Source organism: Felis catus, chromosome E1 (genome assembly GCF_018350175.1).
Source record: "Felis catus isolate Fca126 chromosome E1, F.catus_Fca126_mat1.0, whole genome shotgun sequence".
Taxonomy (NCBI): Eukaryota; Metazoa; Chordata; class Mammalia; order Carnivora; family Felidae; genus Felis; species Felis catus.
In genome coordinates this window covers 57890232-57914310 of record NC_058381.1, presented here as the reverse complement: position 1 = coordinate 57914310, position 24079 = coordinate 57890232, and the positions used below count along the sequence as shown (strand labels likewise).

The window sequence follows — 24079 nt, the reverse complement described above, 5'->3', positions numbered from 1 at the left end:
TCCTCTGCTCGCACTCTGTCTCTCTCTCTCTCTCTCTCAAAAATAAAATAAAAATAAAAATAAATAAAAAAATTAAAAAAAAAAAAAAAAGGGAGTGACGTTCCGATCCATGCTACGGCACAGACGAACCTTAAAAACATTACGCCCGGGGAAAGAAGTCAGACACAAAAGGCAACATCTGTTCTATTCCGCTCGTGGGAAATGTCCAGAATAGGAAAATCCTGAGACAGAAAGCAGACTGGTAGTGGGCAGGGGCCGGCGGAGGGGGAAATGGGAAGTGACCGCTAATTGTGTAGGGGTTTTCCTTTTGGGGTGATGGAAATGTTCTGGAACTAGATAGAGGTGTGGTTGCACAACATTGTGAATGCATCAGATGCTGTGAATCGTCACTTTAAAATGGTTAATTTTGTGCTAAGTGAAATTCACCTCACCTCAATTTAGAAAGGAGAAAGTAGGGGAGGGGAGGGGGGAGGGAAAAGATGGAGGGAAGGAGGAAGAGAGAAAAAGAAGAAGAAAGGAGGAAGGAAGGAAGGAAGGAAACCCTACTGGATAAAAGTCTACCTCTGGGACTTAGACTCTTTTTTGTCCAGAATATTTTATTACAAAAACAAAATGAAATTAGGATGTGAGTAGGAAGCACGGAGAGGTTTGAACAGAGGTCGGGAGAGCGGACGCTGGATTCAACTTCTAGGTTCAACCAGTCTGTCGACTGGAACTCGCAGGACAGGCGTTGGTGTGCCTCGTGGTGACACCACCCATCTCGGGTTGGTTGGCTGAACCACCCGCTACAGGAGACGGCAGCTCCTAATGCGCATGTCCAGCCGGGAGCGCATGCGCGGTCCAGGCATCTCCTAATGCGATAAAGTGCGCGCCTCGAGGACGCGCCGAGCTGGGGATTTCCTCACCGAGATAGAGACAAGTTAGGTGCCAAGTCGACCAGCCACCCGATCAGCTGGCCCCGAGCTCGGACCTGATGCTGGACGGGGGAGGGGAGGGGGAGCTGAGACCGGGAAGGCCTGTCTGCCCCCTGGTATCAGAGGCCTCCTCTGCCAGACCCACCAGGGTGCCTGGGATGCCCGGCCCCTGCTCCCAGAGGGGTCAATGTCTAGTTTAAAGGGACCGTCGGAACGCGAGGGTAGAGGGTATGACCCAGATCCACAGGGACCAGCTGAGCCAGAGAGAAAGATGCCACTTGGGAAAGCAGGATTCCGGAAGGAGACTGGATGCTCCCAGCCCCTGGAAAACCCAGGACCAGACCCATTGCCCGGCCACGCCCCGAAGGCGCTCGTCCATCAAGACGCGGAACTTGGAAGTAACTTCTTTGTTTTGTAGGCGGATCCTGGAGTCGACCTGATGCAGAAGACATTTCTAAGAGCTTCCTACTGGCTGGCCCTCTCGCTGCCAATAGTGAATTCTCCAAGGCAGAGAGGCCAGGAGGAAACAGAGCTGCTTTCGGAATGGGGGTTTGCGGGGGAGGGTCGGATTGTTCATGTTAATGGTGCCTGTTGAAGAATAGTGGGGGGGCGGGAAGGGCGCCTGGGGGGCTCAGTCGGTTGAGTGTACGACTTTGGCTCAGGTCATGACCTCACGGCTCGTGAGTTCGAGCCCCCCGTTGGGCTCTGTGCTGACAGCTCAGAGCCTGGAGCCTGCTTGGGATTCTGGGTCTCCCTCTCTCTCTCTGCCCCTCCCCCACTCGTGCTCTGTCTGTCTCTCTCTCTCTCAAAAATAAACATATAAAAAGGAGGAAGAAGCAAACTGGAAGACATATATGACTCTCTCTCTCTCTCTCAAAATAATAAACATTAAAAAAATAGTGTGCGGGGGCAGTGCTTGGGGCGTAGAGAAAAGGGTTTACCAAATCGAAATATATACCTTGTGCACCACCCTTGCCCTGCTGGGCACACTGGCTCTGGAAATCGCACCGCCATCAGAAAACTGCTCACCGAGCAGAGAACTGGAACCAACCAGAATGTTCTTCCTCCAGAGACATTTCCCAGGTGTGCTTAAGTTTCTGACCCCTAAGCATAGTTCTTTCTAGATCAGAGGTTCTCCACCAGAGGTGGCCTTGCTTCCAGGGGACCTTTGTGTCTGGAGACATTTTTTTTTTTTTTTTTTTTTTTTGCTCCCTTCAACGGAAGGAGGACCTATAAAAGTTCAAAGGAAAAGCTGGCCGCCTTTGTTTCCATTTCGATGGCCATTTATAGAAGCTTGATTTACATAAGTTCACGGACCAGAGTCCCGTGAGCTCTGTAAGAGGGGTGGGGGGGGGTGCAGGGTGGGGGGGGTCACTTTTCAGGACCGGCGTGGTCGTTGTCTTTTGATTGTTTAGTTGATGCATTTAACCCACGGGTAGTGAGTGCTCCGGCACGCACTTAAAAATTCATCACCGCGTCAGAGCACTGGAATGATGCGGTGGAGTGGAGACAAGCCCACGCTCAGACCCGAAGCGGAGCCAGGCTGCGCTGGGCTGAGTGGGTGGCCGCGCAGAGCCTCCTTCTGTTGCTAAGGGAAGAAGGAAGCCCCTTGGGGTGTAAGCGGGGAGAGCCGAGCTGCCGCCGCCCCCGTGGCTAGGCGGCTCTCCAGACTTGTGTATGTGTGTGTCATAACCGGAGGCTTGGAGATTTGAGTCCCAAACCCAAAGATCCAATTTCTTAGACCTAAGGTGGGGCCCAGGGATCAGATGCTGAACAGCCAGCCCACCTTTGAGGGTTGAATTGTCTCTTCCCAAAAGATACCTTCCAGCCCTACCCTGCCCCCACCCCCGGGGTAATTGGCTGCAGCGGCAAGGAATTAATACAGCACCCCCTCCAATGTGGCTCTTATGAAGTGGTCTAGAACGTCACTCAAAAATTCCAAACAGGTTTTAGGAACGAATGGGGGACAATCCGAGGTTCCTTTGCTCTCGCTCGGGGAGGGAGTACAATCTAGCTTGGATCCATGCTTCAACCAGATCCCCCCACCCCCACCTGCTGAATGAGAACATTGTCATGTGTTCATGGCGGCCCCACGGGGACCCCCAGGCCCCCAGCTCCGCCTACCCTAGCTGTTGTCCCTGGTGCTGGGGGTCCCCCACAGCCTCCCCAGCACTGACCTGGGAGGACAGGGGTGGACTTCCCCTCGACACTTCTGGACTAGTCTCCCTCCTTCCTCCCTAAACACCATCCTGGAACCTCGTATCTTCAGACGTATTCTGCCCTGCTCCCCTGGGCTACCATTACCTAGAAACGCCTATCACTCCCTGAAGATTCTTGCCCCCGGTTCCCACGGTACCACACTTGCCCGAATTCTTGGGGATTTCATTTTTTTTTTCAATATATGAAGTTTATTGTCAAATTGGTTTCCATACAACACCCAGCGCTCATCCCAAAAGGTGCCCTCCTCAGTACCCATCACCCACCCTCCCCTCCCTCCCACCCCCCTCTTGGGGATTTCAAAACACACAGAGATACTCTTTTCAGTATCTTGGTTCTTTGGTTCCTTCACTTCCAATCTCTCGTGTCCAACTTTCTTGCTCCCACTGAGGCGTTTAGCTGCACAACATCCTATGGCAAGACTCCACTTCACTTAGCCAGTCCTCTGAGTCGCTCGGGCCAAAAACCTCGGGATCATCTCCCGCGGCTCTTTCGCAGCGCATCACCTTGTGTCCTCAGCACGTGCCACTGGCCTGACCTCCAGAATGTCTTGATCGCTTCTCCCCCCCCCCCCCACCCCCCAGGGCTCTGGCTATCACCAGATCTTGCCTCTGGATCCGGGGAGCAGCCCGAAGGCCCCTGGGACGCCCCCGTGGTTCCCATCCCGTCTCTTCTCAACACAGAACCCGTGAAGGGGAAAGCGGCCCAGGTCTTCGGCGCAAACCCTGTCCCTGTAACTGCTCAACCCTCCTCCCCATCAAGCTCTCCCCTCCCTACTGCTTCCTGCGCTCAGGCCATTTCCTCCTCCAGCTTGGGTGTCTCCTTCTCAGTGACGATCTCCCAGTAAAGGCTGCTGCCCCCGCCCCGCCCCACCCCGTATTCCCTTCTACTCTTACCTGCTTGCTTTTGTCTAGAGCTTACCACATCCCAGCACACTGTGCAAATCGCTTATTTTCACCGTCGTCTGTGTCCCCCCTCCCAGCCCCACTGGAAAGTATGCTTTGTGAGGACGGGAGACCTCTGTTTTGCTTCTGCACATCCGTCTTGGGGCCTAGAACAGTGCCTGGCACCGAACAGGTGCTCCAACAGGCTGTGCTGAATGAATGAAAGATTTAGCAGCTGATCTCTCAGGAGTTGGGTTAGCGAAGGTTGTTGGGTAAGACTCTGAGCAGAAGGCAGGGGCGGGGCGGGGCGGGGGGCAGACGGGGGGTGGGGGAGGGGGGGGGACAGGTACTTCCCGGAGTCGGGGACAGGAATGTCTGCCGCCTCAAGCTGCTGTCTCTTTTTAGCAGAAACACCACAACTGACGCGTTTGTTTTTAAAGCGAATGAGGAAATGATAGTTCTGCCTCTGCCGCCTTCGCGCGAGGCCCACCCTTCAGTGGAATAGGGGCAGGTGCCAATTCTGCGACCCCGTGACCCAGGGAAGGTAACGGTTGAGATAAGTCAGGGAGGCGCGCCAGCCCCCAGCCTGGTGGAGAGGAGGAGGTGACCCACCACCTTGACCTTAAGGGTCACAGGGCTAGAAATGGGGGCGGGGGCAGAGCAGGGCGGGAGGCAGGCGCGGAGGCGGGCCCAGGAGCGTCCCCTCCCCCTGGTTCTGTACCGCCCCCTGGTGGAGAGCGGGGACCCTGCCACCCTCCGGCTGCCTCTGAGAGTAAGTCAGGCTCCCTTGGCCGGACCTCTGAGGAAGCCCGGACTTCCTCTTCCTCGGGGCAGAGACGCCCCGCTGGAATGCCCCCAGCCCTCTCTGGGGCCACCCCCACCTGGCAGAGCTGGGGGGCTCCAGGAAGGGCTCCTGTTCCAGATCGGGCCCCTGGGGTAAAAAGACTGGACAAGCCTGCCCAGGGACATGCGCGCTGCTCCCTCTCCCTCCCCCACCACAGCCCAGGTGGAAGCCAGCGCTCTCCTGGCCCCATGGCCCCTGGAGGTCCCACACTGGCCTGCTCACCCCGCTCCTCTCCGCACCCCCCCAAGACCCCGCAGGAGTTGAGGCCAAGTTCCAGAATCGTCCAGCTGTCTGCCAACAAACACCCCCTCTCTATCAGCAACCTCCACCAGCCGTCTCCTTCACGCGGGCCACTAGGCCTCCTCCTGCTCCGCAGAGAAGCTGCTGGTGGCTTCCAGAGGAGAGGGTGATAGGGGAGTAAGCAGAGAGCCCAGGACGCAGAGGCCGCCCGGAGAGCCTCCTGCCGAGGCCAGAAGGGAAGCCTAGGACTCAGCAAGCGTCTTCACTCACAAAAGCTCTTTCGAGGCCTCAACATTTGGTGTCATCAGTCATTTTGTGGATGAGTAAATAGCGGGCCCAGAATGATGCCGCGATCGGTAAAGGGGCCACAAGGGGCTGGTCTGAGACCCAAGCCCACGTCTCTCCCTCTCTCCTGCGCTTCCAGAAGTGTCTGTGCCTCCAGGTCCCTCTCCTGTGCTCACTGGCACCCCTGCACGAGCCTGCTTCCCCGAGGCCCTGGCAGGGCTCCCTCCTGCCCCCCGCGCGATGTCCCCAGTGGCTCACCCAGCAGGGCCAAGCAGAGCAGCTGAAGGAGCCTCATGCCTCTGCTGGCAGAGGACCCTCTGCTCAGGCTCACGAGAGCTCCCTCAACAGGGCCACCTCCACTCTGGGGCCCCTAGGAGGCTCCCAGGGTGGGTTCCTGCAGCAAGGAGATAACCCGGAGGCCACAGCACCCCATGGGCTCAGCAACCAGGGCTGGGCCCAGAACAGCTAGGCCCCCGCACCGCCCCCCCCCCCCCCCCCCGGGGAATTAGTAGGCCCCTGGGCCTTGGAACTAAACCAGGGCTTACACTCAACTGCCACTGCTGGGCTGTAGGGGCCTGGGCCTGTTTGGTAGGTAGATGTTGGCGTCGTAAACCCTGGAATATGTATGTTACTGGCAGAGGGGTATTAAGGTTGTTAGTATATATTTTTAAGTGTATTTATTTATTTTGGGAGAGAGAGAGAGACAGAGGCAGAGAGAGAGGGAGGGAGAGAGAATCCCAAGACGCGGGGCCAGAACCCACAAACTGCATGATCATGACCTGAGCCAAAATCAAGAGCCTGATACTTAACTGACTGAGCCACCCAGGTGCCCCAACGTTGCTAATCTTCTGATTTGAGATGGGGTCATTATTCTGGATTATGGGGACGGGCTGTTATTCTTTCCCCAACCCCCTCCCCCCCCCCCAGGGGAGTCTGACTTATGGGCAGGGTATCTGGTGGGATGGACCCGCTGGAGACACAGGCAGGAGAGGCCATCTCTGCTCATGTCACACCAGTTCGTTAGTGACCCCCTGTCAGGCACCTGCTAGGTGGCTGACACTGGGCTCAGCCCCCAAATTAGAGCTCAGACTGGATGAGGCCCCTGGTCACCCCCGGACGGTGATGCAGTGCGGCAGGCACGGTGCTCCAGGACTGCCCTTGAACTCAGAGTGGCATGGGGGCCCTTTCTCACACCTGCGGACAGTGGTCATTCCCCAGGACCGATGCCAGCCAGTCTAAAAAGAGGCCAAACCACATCACGTACGGGTGGCATGCGTGGTCTTTTTAGCAGTCTGCAACAGAGCTCACCGGATCTGGGGAGAAGGGTGGGAGTGAGCCAGGAAAACAGAGAACACTAAGGTCAGACCAGGGCTGGGGGTGCTCAGGGCAGGGGGCTCAGGGCCGCCTGGAGTGAGGGAGCAGGTAAGGTGTGGCAGCCGGGCTCCTCCTGAGCCAAACCTGGGGCCGCTGGGCCGGCGGGACCTCTTTATAGCCACGTTCAATTAGGGTGTTCAATTAGGGTGCCCCATTGTGACAGCCTTCCTCAGGGAAGATGTCCCGCCCCCAGAGGACCATTTGCTCCCGGTGGGAGCTGTTCTCTCCTACCAAGCTTCACAGGCTGACCACGTGCCCATGCCCCATACAGCCCAGGGGTGAGCACCTGACCCAAGGAAGGCAGGGATGCTGCCTCTGGGTACCCCTGGCCCTGCTCAGGGAAAGCCACTGGGGCCTGTGAGGTCTGGGCACGTTGGGAAGCTGGTCTAACGGATGACCCTGCCACCTGTGAGCAGCAGGAAGGATGAGGGGCCCGCAGCCAGAGCCCAGGGCACAGATGGCTTGGAGCTCACTTGGGGACTAGATGGGTCAGCGCCTTGGTGGCTCCCCTTCTCCCCAGCAGGCGAGAACCAGCATCTGTCACTTGCCCCCCAGATCGTGGCTCGTTCCCCGAGGATGTGCCCCGTGGGCTCACCTACCTCCCTGCATTTGGGGAGCAAGGGTACCCCCCCTCAGTTTCCTAGCCAAATTCCCTTTCACAAAGCCTGTCCTCACTCTGCTGACATGGTTGGGGGAAGGAATCGAAGGAATTAATGATTGCAGAAGGACAGAAGGATGGTCTAGGTTGCTGCCCACCTGTCTCCCGGGGAGGCCCCGAAGCTCACGTCTTTTCCTCCATGTTGTGCTCCGGGGATGGGGTCTGAGCTCAGGCAATTCATGAGAAGCCTCCTCCTTCCATCCAGGTCGGAGGAGAGGTGGTGGGCGGACCCGAGGAACATTCCCCCCAGGGCTTTGATGGGTAGGGCATGAGGGCATGTCTCCTGCCCCAGCCAGGAGCCCTCTCCAGCGACCACCTGTGTCGGTGTTTTCAGAGGAGGCTGGTCCTCTGAGCTCGTCTGTCTCTTCTCTCCACAGGCTGCAGGTAGGACGGGACTCCTCAGGACCCAGGTCACCTAGACTGTGTGGAGCAGGGGCTATAATACAACCTCAGTTACTCAAGACACACATCAGGACACTTGATAAGTAATTGCTCATTTAACCCTCAGAGGAGGGTGCCGTGAGCCCCACGTTGCGGCTGAGCAAATGGGCCCAGACTTTGTCTTCTCCCTGGTGTTGCACTTGCCCGATTCTCAGCAAAGGTTTGCTGAAGCATGAGACAGTGACAAGGAAAGGCCCCTGGTGTCTCGGTGCAGCCTTCGACCACTCTGGGCCAGAAGAGCATCACCCCCGGCGGCTCATCACCAGACGGCGCTGGGCTCCACCCTGAGTTTCTGTTCCAGATCCGTGGAGCCTGAGAAGATGCATTTCTACCAAGCTCCCACGGGATACTCTCGCTGCAGGTCAGGGCCACGCTCTGTCTTGTTAATAACATGTGTCACTTTCACCCGAGACAGGCCAACGGCCCTCCCCTGACCGAGCACACAGCACCACGTGTTTCCCCGGAACAGGGCCCTGCAGTTGTTGACAGACTGACGGGTCATGTGGCACCGGGTGGGTGAGAGAGGACAGCGACGGGAGGAGGTGAACCGGTCCAACCTCCAATGCCCACGTGAGGGCCTGGGCCCGAGGGCAGTGGGCCAGAGCCGCCTCCAGCCTGGGAGTCCTGCCGGGTGCCAGGCTGCTGGAGGAAGTAGAGGTTTTCCAAGCACGTCATGGGGTTTCTCCTGACCCTCCCTCCCGAAAGTTCTTGGGGCCAGCATTCTCAGCCCTGGCAGCTTTAGAAACTCCCGATGGCTGGCCGCTGTCTGCACCTGCGCCGAGCACATCAGCAGTCCTGCCTGGCACAGGGCCAGTTCTCTAAGGCTGAGAGTCACTGCAGGGGTGGGGGTGGAGGCCCTGGGCTGCATCCCTGCTCCGTGGCCCACTGGCTCCACCCCCTCCCCAGGCTGACTCTGGGGTGTGTCCAACAATGCAGGTCTACGCTTGTCTCACAGCTCTTGTGGGGCGCCTCCCCGCCACCAGCCCCGCCACTCCTCGAGGTCAACTGAACGTGAGGGCGGGGGTCTTGCGGGGCATGGAGGAGAGTTAGAGAACAGGTTCTGTAGAAGCTAGGGCCAAGGGACCTCTGTTCCGGGTTCCTGAGGAGGCCCACTTTGTTGATGTGGGGTCCTGGGTCAGAATAGAAGACCATGAGGAATCCTGCCAGGGAGAGGCTGGCCGTGGACCATCTGTTACTCAGACTCGGGTAAGGTCTGGAAGCACCCCCGCCCCCCCTCCACCCAGGTCAGGGGGCAGGAATGCACCATGCTGGTGTAGTGTGGCTCTGGGACCAGCTCTGCTGCTTGGTGACTCCAGCATCACTTGTGGGTCTCAGTGCTCTCATAGGTGGAGAAGGGATAGCAGGAGGCTGGTTGGGGGTGGGGGGCGCGGGGGGCAGCAATGTGCACTCAGAGCACAGCAAGCCCCTAGTGCAGGTGTGCTCAGCGGCGGCCGGGTCTTGCCCTTCGCGTAGATGTCAGCGGCGCTCCCCACAGGAAACATTTTCTGAGCACTTCCGGTGGGTGTGTATTTATATATCGCATTCGTGGTTTACTATGCTAATGTATTATGTACGTTATAAACCATCCAACAAAAATAGAAACTTTACAGGACCGGGCTAAAAATAGAAATACAAGTCACCATATTTTCTTCCTGCTGCCCGGGGGCTCTCCTGCGTCCTGCTGGAGGGCCCACTGAGAGGGGCAGTGTTGTCCGGCACGGGGAGGGGGCAGGAGCTTGGGGCCAGGGGGACTCTGGTGGGGGAGGTGGGTCGAGCCCCGGGGAGGCTCCGGGCCCGAGGCAGGGGTCGATGCTACATCTCTGAGCCGCTGGGAAGGCGGAATCTACGCGCGGGGCCCGGGTCACCGAAGAGCCCAGCGGGATCCTCGAGGCCAGGTCCGGGCCTGGGGGTCCTGGGGCCCGGGGAGCCGGGGCACGGGAATCCAGGGCAGAAGGAGCGCGGGCGCGAAGCTCGGGAGTGAAGGGCCTCGGGCCCCACAGAGTCGCCGGAGCCCGGTTCCGGCAGCAGCCGCGACAGGTCCTCCACTAGGTGCCACTTTTCCTGGACTTGCTGCGGGGGTTGGGGGAGAGCGAGCGGCCGGTTACGAGCGGCGCCTTCACCCCGGAGCCGGCGGGGACGAGCAACCGGCCCCGCAGCGCACCTATGAAATCCGCGGTGCCGGGCCCCCTGCCCCGCCCCTGCCCCGCCCAAGCCTCGCCCCACCCAGAGGCCACGCCCCACGCCTCCGTGAAGCCAGAGACCACGCCCCCAGTAGTACCGCCTCCAGAAAGAAGCCACGCCCCCACCAGGGCCCCGCCCCTCCCTCAACCCAGAGCCACATTCTATCAACCCCGCGTTCCCAAGCCTAAGGCCATAGGCCTGTCACCTGGCTCCCGGCCTGAGGCCACGCTCCGGGGCGAGGTGTGACCCCTCCCCAGCCCAGCGGACACTCACCCACACCAGTTGCTTCCGGATCCGCTGGATGGCCCTCGCATTGGCCTGGGACTGGGAGACGCAGACGGTCAGGACAAGGCTTTGGACAGACAGGAATCCAAGGTCAGCTATCCCTGGAGGGCAGGTGCCTCCCCTACTTCCTCTCTCCCCACCCCAGTGTCTTAACGCCTCCCGGGGTTTTTGTGTCTGCAGACACCTTTCTCTCTCCTGTCCTTCCTCCCCCTGGCAGCCTCTCTCCTCTAAAGGGCCGTAAGAATACCTCAACTGCAGGCTTTTAGTGTGCCTGCAGGAGGGATCGTGTGTCCCCGTGGGTCACACAAGGTACCTGCTCGAGGGGGCTGCCCAGGGCTACCTGCCTTTGGGCCCAAGCTCTGTCCTCTGGGACCCTGCCCCCCTCCCTCTCCTTGTCTTGCTCCCAGATCCCATGAGTGTCTGGGGGTGCTCATCGAAGGACGGACGCCCTCCCAGGTGTGCCCCCTCTTGGCCCCTGCTGCCCTGAGAGGCACCTGAGCAGGATGAGGGCGGGGAAGCTGAAGGCGTGGGAGCCCAGGTAGCGGAGGGTGCGCTGGCCGGAGGGCGGGAGCCGGAGGGCCATCAGCTCTGGCACCACCTGCCAGGGGGCCGCGTAGTTGGCGAAGAGGCCGCAGTCCCAGGAGGAGTGGATGCTGGGGAGAGACAGCCAGGGTGGGGCTGGCGTCAGGGCCCCGGGCGAGGAGGGGCTGCCTGCCCCCCAGCCTCGGGCACCTCTGCTGCCCTCACCTGCTGACCACATAGCCCAGAGGCACGACGGCCAGGAGCAGGCCCAGGATGAGCACCAGCTGGAAGAAGAAGGTGGAGCTGGAGGCGCGGAATCTTCGGGGAGAGGCCTTGGAGTTCCTCATCAGGGTGTACTGGGGGAGGCGGCAGCAGGTGGGGAGGCTGTGAGCCGGGGGAGCCCGAGGCCCAGGGCAGTGCCACTGGGGGGCTGGGCGGAAGCGGGACGGGAGCCGGGCTCCGCTGCCGCTGGCTCAGGCGCCCACGCAGTGCCCCTCCGGCCCCCTCCCAGCCCCCGAGCCCTCACCTTCTTGATGTAGAAGGTGAGGAAGATGAAGACACTGTTGAGCAGAGGCAGCAGGGGACAGTAGAAGAGGCCCATCCAGGTGATCGTCTGGCCGGCCACAATGTCCAGCACATTCTTGGGCACCAGGAACTCTTCCCGGTCCAGCCAGACCCAGAAAGAGCCTGAGAACCGCTCCACCAGCAGCCTGGGGGAGGGGAGCGTCCAGATACCCACAGCAGTCGTGACCACTGACCGTCACACACTCAGTCGCGCCGAGCGTGTGGTGGGAAGAACTGCTCACCCTTGGCTGTGGCCACCGGCCATCCCCCAGACACGCCCGGGTCACCCCCGCCGCCCCCAGGTCTCCCCATGGTGTCCCCGGGGCTCACCTCCTAGGCAGGCTGACAAAGAAGGCAAAGGCCACCGTGAGGAGGAAGTTGAAGATGCTCAGCTTGTACAGCTCTTCCCCGACCGCGTTCTCCCAGCACTGGAGCAGAGGGGCACGTGTCACCCAGGGTCCCCGGCCGCCCCTCGCCCACCCACTGGGGGCCTCTGTGTTGTAGGAGCCCTGCCTGGAGCCCGATAGGATTGCTAAGTTAGAACGGGAGCCTCCAGGGGAAGAGCTGAGCAGGGACCCCCCCTCCGCCCCCCCCAGCAAGGGCTGCCGCCCTGCCCAGCGTGCTGTGAACAGTGCCCCCTGGAGGAGTGCAGCGCGCTCTCTCCCAAAGGTGAGACCGGAGAGGGACGAGGACAGGAGGGACAGGCCTGGAGGGAGCCACCAGCCACCTGGTAATCACAGGCGTTGTAGCCGAAGGACTCACAGCTGGTCTTGTTTCTGCCAAGGCACAGCACAGTCTGGCCCAGAGAGAAGGAGAACATTCCCAGGCTGGCCAGCTTCAGCACCACGCACCTGGGGGGGTGGGGGGGACCGTGTCAGGGGAAGGGGCTCGGGTACGTGGGCACAAGCCACCCAGGTTACATGTGCGGTTGAGCTCCGTTGGAGATCATGTCTCTCCGGGGTCCGGCGCACTCTGATTCCAGAGCCCGGCCGACTTCCAGCCTACTCTGTCCGGTGGCGACGTCGCCCAAGGTGTGTTCCCCAGAATCGTGGTCTCCAGATGATTCATGAGGCAAGGGTTCTGTTTTTAAATCAGCGTGGGAGACACTGTGTAGCCCAGCTGCCCTCCCCCTCCCCCGCTGTCACACTTGGTTTAGAGTTTAATATTCTCGCAGCAGGTGAGAGCTCTGTTTCTACCCTAGCCCGCTTACACGGTCTCACGTAGCACAAACACGCCCACGGGCACTCCTGACTGTTGCATGACTGGATCACACAGGCAGGATGGCTTTTAACCCCAAACCGTCTCATGCGCATTAGAGCTAAGTGCGGACTCTCAGCTGACATGTGGCACGAGTTTGGCTGCGAACAGTGGTTCTGTTGAGGGAGGCTGGGAGGCAGGGCGGGTGGGGGCTTATTTTTTATCTTTGCTTTTTGTCAGCATTTTGAAGTTTTTTTTTTTTTTTTTTTTTTTTTTACCACGTGCGTGTGCTATTACCTATTCCAAAAATAAAGTTTCAAGCCACAGTCAGCCTTGGAGGAAAGCTGAATGGGCTCCAGACAGCTTCTGCACAGGGGAAGCAGGAGAGAAAGCCGGCAGAGCCAAGCAGGGGGGTGGAGGGGGAGACGGAAATGCTGAGCTGGAGTCTGCGGGGGCTCAAGGAGGGGCTTGGGGTCCAAGGCGAGATCCTCGTCCTGAGCGGGGAGACAGAGCAGAGCATGGGGGTCGAGGGGGGGCTTGCATTTGAACCTGCACCCAACGGACATGGTGAGCTTGCCTTTGGCTGAGGCCCTTGACCCGTGCGAGCCTCAGTTTCCTCATCTGTCAAATGGGAATGAGGATGGTCCCGACTTCACAGGTGAAGGTTGTCAAGGTGAGGGGTGGAAACCCTCGGGGCATGTGGGTGCTGTGTGCCTCCCACCTTCCTGGTTTTCCCGGGCGAGAGGCTGGTTCCCAACCCCTCCTGGCTGTTTTGTCACTGGCCCCTCCGAATGGCTTGGTGCTTGGTCCAGGCAGCTGGCTTACTTTGGAAGGAAGGGACTGGAAAGCTTTAGACGGAGGCTCTTGAGATCATGTTTCTGGAAGCTTCTGCATACCTTCCCTTGCTCGGGACCACTGGTGCCAGGCGGTAACCAACACGGGCAGCAGGACGCGGCGTCCTCAAGTGCCCCCGGGCCCTCCGTTCCTTCCCCTCCACACGCTGTCCCCCGTCACCCCCAAGGATGGCACTCACCAGATAAGGGTGAGGTTGACCTCAGTGTTGGGAGGGTAGTTCTCCAGCTGGATGAGGAAAACAAAGAGCAGGGGACCCACAAAGTTGACCAGGGCGATGACCCCCGGGGGCAGGTACTGTAACAGCACGAACAGAGACTCCTGCGGGGAAAAGCAGGTAAGGGGGTGCGCACGGGCTGGGGGGGTCCCCAGCGGCTCCCTCGGGCCCTACAACCCCCTCAGGTGTAACAGGTGCGGGCCTGGCGTCTGGAAGCCCGCGGGCTATTCGCGGCTGGAGGATATCGCGGGGAGAGGCGCTCTGGCCTGGTCGTGGCCTCAGGCGGATTGTTTGCAACCTCTCTGAGCCTCAGCTTGCTCATCTGCAAAGTGGGACCGCCCCGTCTCCCCGCCAAGTTCTGGCCGGGATTAAATCCATGCACGTCAGTTGCCAGGCACCTCTTTGTTGTCCTGTGAGTACTTGGTGGCCCAGAAGATGGCGCTGATGGCCCCGACCACCAGGAGCCCGATGAGGACATTGACCCGCAGGTAGGTGAGCAGGTGGCAGGCCCTCTGGGTCCGGGTCTGCTGCTGCATCAGTAGGAATCGACGCCCTTCCTCCAGCTCCACCTGTCATGGGGGCAGGGACACAGACAGGTGGGGGCTGGGGGCTGCGGGCGTGGAAGGGGCGGGTGCCCTCAAACAGCGCAGGCCCAGGTCCCTGTTGGTCGGGAGACAGGCCGCCAGCATCCAGGCAAGGTTGGGGCAGCCCTGGGGCGGGGGCAGGCTGAGGGCTGGTGGCCGGTCTTATCTAGACCGCCCCACCTCGCACCGTGTGCGTCTGCTCACGTCCAAACAGCGGCACAGCCCCACCTCCAGCTGGAACGCCCTACGCACGCGCGTGTGTGCACACACCCCCGACACACGCTTCCAAACCACGGCCGCTCACAGACCCAGGCGTACACGCACCACACGCTTGCACACACCTTGAACTCGTTGCTGATCTCGTGCTTCTTGATGGTGGCTGCTTCCTGTCCCCGGATACAGAAGTCCCAGGAGGAGAAGACTTTGACACTGACAGGTGACCTGTAGTCTTGGCCCAGAAACAGCCTCTGTGGCAGCTCCTTTACCATCCTGGAGGGGGCCGGAGGCCAGGGCTCATGGGGGAGGGGCCTCTGCCCTGGCTCAGGTCTGGGGTGGGAAGCCCCCCGACAGTCCTGGGGGCAGCCTGTGGCCTCAGCTATCGTTGGGGATGGGGAGACAGGGGCGGTGTCCCCTGCCCCTGAACTCTGCAGCTGGGGACACGGAGTTCAGGCCCTGGAGGCGTAGATGAGCCTTAGGGAACAGGGGCCGAGGCCCTCCTGCTAACTTGGGGGTGCCATGCCAGGGGAGGGGCGATCAGGGAAGACCCCGCCCCCCGGAAGGAGGTAGAGGCCGGGGCTCCGCTCTCACCGCCGCAGAGTCCCACAGAAGCAGAGGAACAGGCAGGCCAGCGGGCTCAGGAGGTAGGCCAGGCGGATGCTGTAGGCCGAGCTGCTCTCCGGGCCTGCCCGGTATGCGCCATAGAAGAGGTAGGTGGTGTTGAAGGCCTGGGGACGCGGATGACAAGGACCGGGTCAGGTCGTGCAGGTGTGTGCTAAGTGTTTTCCAGGTCTCGGCTCTTTAACACTCACAGTACCCGCATCAGGTAGGGAGTGAGAGCCTCCCTATGTTACAGTCTCAGAGCAGTTAGGCAACTTGCCCAAGGTCACACAGCTTCGAGGAAGAGACATTGGCACATGGGAGTCTATACGGTAACCCCTCAGTGGCACCCAGGGGTGATGGTGGGGTGGTGCTTAGTCCACAGGCCTGGATGCTCCCCCAGCTGGGCTCTGAGGGCCATGGGCAAGTGTCCAGGGGCCTGGGCTGTGCATATTGGCCTCAGCCTCTCTCTGACCCCGTCACTGTCCCCGCCAGCCTGTTTGTGTAGAACCATTTCCCTAGAAGCCAAAATGCCTTTGGAGGGACTGGGGTCCTCTTAGACTGCGGTCCCCGGGGCCAGTTCTCCAGGTCCCCCAGCCCCCCTGGCCCATAGTGAAGGCAGAATCCACTCACCCTGCCGGTTAAAACATTCCAAAGTTGATTGTGGAATCTGGGAACACCAGTCTGGGGCTGGAGGCCACCAGGGCACTGGAGGGCTGTCGGGAGGGAGAGGAAACCAATAGGGAAGGGTCCCCAAGGCATATCTACTCCATAGCCCCCAGTCCTGGGGAGGCCCGAGCAGGGCCCTGAGGATATGTTGGGAGGTATGTCATGAACACGGCCCGGCAGGGAGGGTCCCAGGGCTGGACTCATGCAGGAGGATGCCTGGGACCGGGACACAGAGGGTAGGGCTGTCCCAACACCCTGAGCCCCGGACCAGCCCCTCAGCGTCCTCGGGGGTGCCTGTGGGCTCCAGGACACTATTCCCTCGGCGGGTAGGGCACTCACTGAAGTTAAGGGAGGGGCCTGTGTCAGGGGGGCGGAGCCAGACCAGGGGCAGCAGCACGAAGCCTGCGGTCAGGAGCACGGTCAGCAAGTTGAGCAGCAGCAGGAAGCGAAGGAAGGTGAAATAGGACTGGATTCCGGTGCCAAAGAGGCCTATGAGGAGAGGAGGGGGTCCTTCAGGGCCGCACCGAGCCAGGGGCCCCCCTGAGAATCCGAGGGCTGTGGGTGGCCAGCCTCGCGGGGACCTCGGTTTAGGGCCCTGGAGGCTGCCCTAGCAGTACCTCTGATGGCCACCAGGGGGCGCTGCCATCTATCGAGTTTTGCGCCCCGCTTGGGGCGGAACTCATGCGGATGATGGGATGGGGGACGATGGTTGTTGTCGGTGGGGGGGGGGGGGTCGGTGAGGGGGGAGGGAGGGGGTCATGGCAAGTGGGCTGGTGCCCTCCTTGGGCTTCTAAACTGGACACGGAGACTCCAGAGAGGGGAGGTGGGGGTGAGGGCGCGGGTCCTACCCCCGATCTCGTAGAGGGCGTCTTCCCAGAGGCCGAAGCCCCGGACCAGCCTCCGCGCTGCCTCCCCTAGGCGCCGGCCCGCTGTCTGCCCCCTGCGCCGCCATCGCTGCCAGCGAGAGGTCTTCACTCCCCGGGGCTCCCGCAGCTGCCTGGGACGGGGTGGCGATGGGGGCGCCCTTGAGTCACCCGCTGTGCCCACCGGGCCAGGCAGAGCAGGGCCACGGGGCAGAGGAGTTTTCCCACTGCCGGTGACTCGTACCCTCATTCAACAGGTGCTTCCTCTCGGGGCTCCCCCTCCCCCACCGTCTGATCTCCGGCCGTGTGGGTCCGCGTGTACCCACCGGATGAAGCGCTTGTCCACCATGGCATACGGCAGCCCCCGGACTTGTGCCTGGGAGGACCACAGCCGCCCGATCTCTTGCTCCCCCAGCTCCTCCACCCCTGGCTCAGGCGCTGGCTCCCCGGGGTCCTGGCCGGACCGCGCTGCCGGCCTCCGCAGCATCTCCGCGGTGGGGTTGGGGTTGGGGGCGCCGGGCCGCCCCGCCCCTCCTCCCAGAAGGGCTGGGGGCTGCCTGTCGGGCGGGCTTCAGGGTCGTGGCCCTGGCATGGCCAGAGATGAAGAGAAAGAACTCAGCCGGAGCAGGTCTGGACTCAGTCCCCATCCACATCTCAAAGCGACACACAGCCAGAGGCCTCCGTTTCCCTGTTTGTCCACGGGGGAGAAAGGTCCAAAGGGCACAGAAAGATGGGACTGTCACAGACACAGACAAAGCCAGGTGTGGCCACAGAGAAGTGCGAGGGGGCCCAAGGCCTGCTGTACCCCAGTTACGCCTGCTGCCCGGGGGGTCACCCTTTGGCAAGACCATTCCTGTTCTCGGGGTGCTAAATGTCCCATTGGGAACGGGCCCCAAACCCTGACAGGTCCAAGGATCCGGCATCCTGTGGCAGCACCGATTGGGATGTGCTGGGACTCGGTCTGCCGGGTGCCCCCAGGGACCCCAGATGAGGGGGCGTGGCTATGGTCTCAGACTTGGGAACCGGACCCTAATAAGCAGGCTCTGACCCCCACCCTTCAGCAGCCCTCGACCTCGGTTTTCTCTTTCACCCCCTCACGCTCTGCCTCCTTCCCCCCAGTGTGGGCCCAGCTCACCTGGGGACAAGGGACCACCTCTCCGGAGGAGCCCCCTCCTTCGACCGGGTCCCGCCAAGCCAGGCGGGACTGTGAGGGAGCCGAGGGGAGAGGGGTCACATGACAGGAACCCCATCTCTCCCGCCGTCTCCTCCCCCCTCCACTCCTCGCCCCCACCTCGGCAGTTTCCTCCGCTTTCGCTGGGGCCGCCACTTCCTGCGGCGCGCGGGGAGGGGGGGGGGCGGGCGAGCAGGTGGGAGGCGTGGCGGGGCAGCCTCCCCGTGGGCGGCTCGGCTGCGCCCTGGGTGAGGGTCGCGCCCTCCCCTCCCCGCGGCTCCTGCGGTTGCCGCCTTCCTCGCCCCCGCCCCGAAGCGAGGGCCCTCCTGGGTGCTCGCCCGGACCCGCTCCCTTTACACCCGGGGAGGTGGGGGGGGGTGGCTTCTTATCTGCGGGTCCCAGTTTGTCCTCTCGGGAGAGCGCGATAGTGGCCTAACGGGTGGGCCCCATCACTTAGGGCTGCTCAGTTTCCAGAAGCCCTTGGCGTTCCTGGCAATGAGGAAAAGGCAGGGACCTAGAGCCTGGCCTATAGGGAAGGCTCAGGAATTGGCACCTTTGGGCGGCTGAATCTTCTGCGAGCAAATCGTCTAAGAGCCATCTCGGCCATTTCTCTCTCCCAGGATCCCCTGGGGTCATGCCCTTCCTCCTTGCTCCCTCTCCACCTCCCTTAGGGCCCAGTCCATCTCATAGCTGAGCTCTGGTGGCTTTTCTGCACCCCTGCCTAGACCCCTTCAATTTCTGAGCCCCTCTGCTATGCCAGGCTCCAAGCTGGGTGCTGGCTCCCAGGGCGCAGTGGGCTCAGAGAGCGGGGGCAGGGGTGACAGACCGGCAAAAGATCATGTCAACAGGAAGTGACAAGTGCTCCAACAGGGGTTCAATCCAGGGAGGCTTCCTTGAAGAGGTGACTTCCAAGTTGGGCCAGGGTCATGCAAGTAACATGGGGCTGGAGCGTGGGTGTGCGTGGGGGGTGGGTAGTAGTGGGAGGAGAGGCAGGGGCCTGGGCAGGCCTGGGTCTGCATGGCCACCTGCCTTGTGCCAAGATCCCGCCGGCAGTAATCCACCCGAGGTCCACACTGACAGCTGCAAAAAAGCCCCAACCCTGGCCCCTCCCTCTTTGTCCAACTTCAGGCCTGCGGGCCCCTTTGCCTGTTGCACTGCATCTTTTCATCCGGGAATCCTGGCTTGGCCCACCCGTTCTCCCCCCTCCCCTCTCCTTCCTTTCTGCCTCCCACCCTCCCGGCCTCTCAAGGCTTCTCCGGACCGGGAATGTCCCCCCACCACTCTCCAAATCCCGCCCATCCTCCCTCCAATCCTTGGGAGCCTGCCCTCTGACTGCCAGGCTTTCTCAAAGTCAGGTTTCTCAGTGGGGCTCTGGGGTGGACTAGACTCGCGCCCTGGCAGATGGCATGGGGGGAGGGGGGACTGATGAACCCCTGAGCCTCAGTTTCCTCATCTGTGAAGAAGGGACATGGGTGCCCACCTCCCTGGCTTATGGGGAAGAGCGACGGGGACAGTCACAGTGGCCTGGCCGTCTTCCCTGGGTCTCACCCCCTCCTCCCCACCTAGCACACAGGAAGTGACCCAGAACTGTGGGCTGACAAACGAGGCAGAAACCACGCCCAGACCAGAGGGGGGTGACAACCCGGGTTCCCCACACGCCAGCTTCGGAAAAGTCGTTTGTCAGCAGGAGGTCGCGCTGGAGGGCAGGGTTACCCAATCTGGTGTCGAAAGGCGCTGCCTCGGTGGGGCTTTGCAGCATCGTGCTGGTTGGATAACTGCCCGGGGGCGGGGGGGGGGGGGAAGGGGTGGCTGGGAATTACGGCCCCGATTGTTTGAAACTCGGGGAAACTGAGTCCCACTGACGCGGTGGACCTAGGCTGAGGTCGGAGTAGACCTGGGCGCTCGGCCGCCCGCACCCTGCTCAGGCCCGGCGGGGGGGGCGGGGGCGGGGTTGGAAGGTGGCCGGGCGAGGGCACGGTCGCCGCAGGGCGCGGGGCGCGCCGGCGGGCGGGCCGGGTCACGTGACGCCGGAGGCCCGCCACCACGTGGGCCGGGCTGGGCGGCGCAGCTCCCTCGGGCCCCGCGGGTCCTGCGACGGCCCCGGGTCGTCCCCCCGGGCCCGCGGTCACTCCCTCCCCCTGACCCCGCGGTGCCCGCCCCCCCCCGGAGGCGGAGCCTCGACAGCAGCTCCCGGCGGCGCTTTCAGGGGACAGGTGAGCGGCGCGCGCGCAGGGCCCCTCCTCCCCCACCCTGTGCGTCCCAGGTGAGCGGCGGGGACCCGGGGCCGGTCCGGGGCTTGGGGGCGGCGCCCGGGTCCTCCCCGCCCGGCTGCTTCCCCCCGCCGCGGACCCGCTCCCAGTCCCTTGGGGCCCCCGGGGTCCCCGGGGAAGGGGGTTCCACGCCGGTTGCTATCCCCCCCCGCCCCCCAGACCCCCCCTCCCGCGGGCCGCACCGGGGGAGAGGGCAGTGTTGGTGCCCGCGACTGGGACGCGGAGGGGCGGGGAGGGCGCCGGGTCGCGCAGGCAGGTATCACTGGCTCCAGGCGGCGGCGGAGGGGGGGGGGGCTGGGAGACTGGCGGGACGGGGGGGGGGGTCGAGGGGTTCCCGGAGTTGCTGCTGTCCCCGGGCTCCAGGCTGGGCTGCCGCTGCTCCCAGGGGACTCGCTGCCCGGCTGGGGTGAGGCTCCTGGAAACCGGCCCCACCCCTGCCCCTCCTCACCTGGCTCAGGGCTCAGGAATGGGGTGCCCCGGAAACTCTGCCGGACCTGCCCGGGCCTGGGGCGGGGTGCCCGGGCGCTGGGTGTCCGCTGGCAGAAGTCCTAGGCAGTGACGGGGAGCCCAGGTGAGCCTCTACCCCAGGCAGGCCTCGGGTTCCAGGCCTCTGAGCACCTCCCACTCCCTCCCCAACCCCCTCCCCCCAACTCCCCCTCCTCCCGGGGAGAAGGGGTGTGTGGGCGAGGCCTGTGGGTCTGAGCCTGCAAGGGGTCTGTGGAGGCCGGGATTCTAGCTCTAGGGACAGGACTGGGGGGCACATGGTCGGCCCCACCTCCAGCTCTGCGGGTTCCCAGCTGAGCTCCTGCTGGAGGGAGGGGAAGGGGCTTGGCCTGTGTGTGTATGTGTGTGTGTGTGTGGGGGGGGCGCTGGGCTGAGAAACGGAAGTCCTTGAGGCCCCTAAGTGAGGACACTGTCTGGGCACCCTGGCCTCGCCCAAGGAAGTCCCCTTGAGTTGAGCCAACTTTTCTGAGCGCCGCGTTCTCTGGGGGTGAGTGTAGGGAGGACCGGGCACCGAGCAGACGCAGGGCACAGAGTGAAGAGCCCACACAAGGTCACGCTGGTTCCAGTTGGCCCCAGCCGACCGCAGAGCCCTCTGCCTGGACACAGGCTGGACAAAGGCAGCCTGTTTAACGCCCAGCCCCCCTTCTCCCAGGCAGCTGCCCTGGCCGGTCCGGCCCCTGGGGTGATGAATGTAGGGGAGTAGGTCTGGTGACCTTGCAGCGCCCCGGCCCGGCCCAGTGGGGAGAGCAATGTTGGTGGGGGTGGGGGCTAGCCGTGGGAGGGGTTTCCTGGGAGAGGAAGTGCTCTGGGGTTATGGGCAGGCCCAGGAAGGAGGGCTCGGAGTCGCCCTGACCCTTTTCACCAAGAGAGTGGGGGTGTGCCCGGGGCAGAGCCCTTGGGAAGGCCAGCCGTGTGCACAGACACCCACCCTTCCCTTTCCAGGGACTGGCGCCATAGAGGAAACCGACGGGGACTGCCCAGACCCCCCTCCCTTCCTTCCTCTCTCCCTCAGGCGGTGGAACAGGATCCCCCTCGCCCCCTTCTGGCATGAGTTTTATTCGGGGTCACTAGCCTGACCGCGTATCGGGCTGTGGATGGGGGGCGGGCAGGGGCTCGGGCGGCCCAGGCTGTGAGTGCCACCTCCCGCGGTCCCCAGGGAGCGGGTGGTTCGGCCGGGCACCAGGCATGGAAGGCTGACCTTGGTGCAATATTCTGTCTCATCAGATGGGCAGCGGGAGGCTTCGGGGGCTGCACCCAGGCTCTGAGCTGCCCTAGGGCTGCAGACTGGCTGGGCGTGGGCCCTAGACATGGCCCAGCCGCTGCCCTTTGTCCTCAATGTCCCTGAGATCCCGGAGGACCATGAGTAAGTGGTCTGGGCCTGGCGGGGGTGGGGGCTGGGCGGCGGGTTGGAGGGCAGGGACGTCCCCAAACTCCCTGCCAGGGAGAGGCCATCTGGACCAGGGCCCGGGGAAGGGGCGGCCGCTGGGGCGGGACCGGGGCAGCTGAATCCTGGACGCCTGCCCCCTTCTTGCCCCCGCAGCCGGGAGCCCAGCCCGTACGACGAGAGTGAAGTCCATGACTCCTTCCACCAGCTCATCCAGGAGCAGAGCCAGTGCGTGGCTGAGGAGGGACTGGAGTTACGGCAGAGGGGGCTGGGGGCCGCAGCCCCGGGGACCTCGGGTGAGCCGTCCTGGCCCAGGCGCCCGGCTGCTGCTGTGGGCCGGGCGCTGAGCCTTCCCGGCCTCTCAGGACACCCCTCCCGGCTGCGTGTGGGCCCGAGGTGGGGACCGGGTGGCGGAGGCCGCTGGCCAGCCGGGACCTCCGGACGAGTCTTTTTTGTGTACAGGCAGTGGCCGCCAGGCCCTCGTGGGGCCCGAGGATGCTGCTGCCTACAGCACGGCCACGCTCCGCATCCTGGCCAGCATGCCTAGTCGCACCATCGGTGAGTGGGACCCTGGGCGGCCGGGGCTGGGGGTGGCGCTGTGAGTACCCGCCCCGCCCCCTCCCGGCCACCTCCCGGAGCCCCTGTGCGGCCTCGCTGGGTCGCAGAAACGACCGCACGGATAAAAAGAGGCTAAAAGATAGGCTCTTGGGAAGCCAGCCGGTGGTGCCTGGGTCCCGGGAGAGGCGAGGGGCGGGGAGGCACAGCGGCGCGGCCCCCTGACCTGCCGCCCCCCCTGCAGGCCGCAGCCGCGGGGCCATCATCTCCCAGTACTACAACCGCACGGTGCGGCTTCGGCGCAGGGTCAGCCGGCCCCAGCTCGGGGGCGTGGGGCGCTCGGCCCGGCCCAGCCTCCGCCTCTATGACCTGGAGCTGGACCCCGCGGCCCTCGAGGAGGAGGGTGAGTGAGTGGGCCCCGCGCCTTGGTGGGTCGGAGCCCAGGCCGGCTCCCCTCCTGCTGCGGGGCTGCCCGAAGGCTGCCAGGCCTCGTGAGGCCTTGCCATGGTGGGGGGGGCAGGGGCGGCCCAGAAGCGGGGCCTTCGGGCCGAGAAGGGTTTGGCCCGGGGCGGGTACCGGTCGGAAACGCCTGGCCCACGCACTCCCACGCTGAGCACCCATTGCATATGCCGGTCTCGGCTTTGGGGTGCGATGAACCTGGGGCTGGGTCAAGTGTGGGAAAGTCCCTGACCGGGTCTGGCTCACCGGCAGCGAAACAGATGGAACCAACTCAATGGAAAAGCAGATGATTAAAGCACAGATAAGGGCGACGGAGGAAAGGCATGCTGCGGGAGGGGGAATCAGGGAGGCTTCCTGGAAGAAGTGACACTAGAGCAGAGGGGCACGTGCAAAGGCCCTGAGGTGGGAGGCCGGTGTGGAGGGGCTAGAGGACAAGGGACGGTGGTTGTAGCAGGGCCAGTGTCACGGGTTGGCCTTCAACCTGGTATCCTCTGGTGTTCAGGTGCCCAGAGCTCAGGCACTGTGTTGGGGCCCCTCCTGTCTCCTCCCCAGTTTGCTCGAGGCCCTGCGGCAGGGGACGGACAGCGCGCAGGGAGGCGCGGGCTCCAGGGTCAGGGTGAACTTTCCAGCTTCACTTTGCAAACCGGGCCGGGTGTCCGTCAGCTTTCCGAGTGTCACCTCTTGTCTGGGAACTTGGGGTTGGAGGGCTGCCCCCTCCCAGGGTGGTGGTGGACATGAGAGAGGGAGGGGCGGGTCTCCAGGCGGCGCCCTCCCCCGCCACCCCACGAGAGCTGGTGTCGTGGGCCGTGGTCGGGGCTGGGGTTGGACCTCATCGCTGCTGACCAGGGTGGGGACGGGAGGGGGGCGGGGGCTCAGGTGCAACGGGGGTCAGAGCAAGGTGCTTGTGGGGGCTCAGGAGGAGAGTCAGGGTCGAGGAGGTGGGGGAGAGTGGAGACGGCTGGTGCGGGAACACAGGCGGGCATGGCCGGGCTGGCTTGGGCGGCACGAGCAGAGGGGAGCCGGCCTCCTGGGCCTGGGCGGGCAGAGGTGTGTGTTGGGGTGGGGCCGCGGGGGCGGACAGGCTTGTCCGGGGTCACGGCCACAGGTGCGGGAGGGGTACGGCGGGAAC

At 63.0% G+C, this 24079-nt stretch overlaps 2 protein-coding genes and 1 long non-coding RNA gene across 15 annotated transcripts in view; 2 read left to right on the top strand and 1 right to left on the bottom strand.

Moving 5' to 3' along the window:
* The first annotated feature begins 4358 nt into the window (after nucleotides 1-4358).
* Nucleotides 4359-11491, top strand: LOC123382103. The gene is made up of 3 exons (XR_006589995.1): nucleotides 4359-4787; nucleotides 5179-11220; nucleotides 11357-11491. It is a non-coding gene; the product is annotated as an uncharacterized LOC123382103 (long non-coding RNA).
* TMC8 (transmembrane channel like 8) lies at nucleotides 9404-20626 on the bottom strand. 4 transcript variants are annotated; one of them, XM_006940637.5, is made up of 16 exons: nucleotides 20497-20626; nucleotides 16934-17295; nucleotides 16593-16741; nucleotides 16084-16233; nucleotides 15709-15791; nucleotides 15067-15203; nucleotides 14601-14748; nucleotides 14074-14244; nucleotides 13640-13779; nucleotides 12137-12260; nucleotides 11740-11837; nucleotides 11372-11555; nucleotides 11071-11201; nucleotides 10818-10976; nucleotides 10312-10390; nucleotides 9404-9927 (listed from the first exon to the last, which is right to left on the bottom strand). In XM_006940637.5, exons 2-16 carry the CDS (start codon nucleotides 17092-17094, stop codon nucleotides 9670-9672), a joined length of 2172 nt encoding a protein of 723 aa, XP_006940699.4. In that variant the 5' UTR covers nucleotides 17095-17295; nucleotides 20497-20626; the 3' UTR covers nucleotides 9404-9669. The 4 variants fall into 4 exon arrangements, with proteins under 4 accessions (XP_006940699.4, XP_044901221.1, XP_006940698.4 ...); XM_045045286.1 differs by lacking the exon at nucleotides 20497-20626 and adding an exon at nucleotides 17743-17922 and having other exon boundaries at nucleotides 11071-11129; XM_006940636.5 differs by lacking the exon at nucleotides 20497-20626 and adding an exon at nucleotides 17743-17919.
* TMC6 (transmembrane channel like 6) overlaps nucleotides 18113-24079 on the top strand; it is a 19690-nt gene continuing 13723 nt past the window's right edge. For 3 of the 10 annotated variants that reach the window (XM_045045276.1, XM_045045275.1, XM_045045274.1), the window contains exons 1-4: nucleotides 20679-21915; nucleotides 22093-22232; nucleotides 22399-22494; nucleotides 22736-22894. In XM_045045276.1, coding sequence (XP_044901211.1) covers nucleotides 21860-21915; nucleotides 22093-22232; nucleotides 22399-22494; nucleotides 22736-22894 — 451 coding nt within the window. In that variant the 5' untranslated portion in view covers nucleotides 20679-21859. Of the gene's footprint in view, nucleotides 19521-19759; nucleotides 20042-20480; nucleotides 20620-20678; nucleotides 21916-22092; nucleotides 22233-22398; nucleotides 22495-22735; nucleotides 22895-24079 lie in introns of those variants that run through there. The other 7 variants (XM_045045272.1, XM_045045267.1, XM_045045271.1 and 4 more) reach the window with 7 other exon arrangements.

Coding starts and splice junctions, on each gene's coding strand:
- TMC8 (XM_006940637.5), bottom strand. CDS start 17,094: ATGCTGCGGAGGCCGGCAGCGCGGTCCGGCCAGGACCCCGGGGAGCCA. Junction 11,202..11,371: donor TCACCTTCTACATCAAGAAG/GTGAGGGCTCGG, acceptor CGCCTCCCCCAG/TACACCCTGATGAGGAACTC. Junction 10,977..11,070: donor CTGGGCTATGTGGTCAGCAG/GTGAGGGCAGCA, acceptor GTCTCTCCCCAG/CATCCACTCCTCCTGGGACT.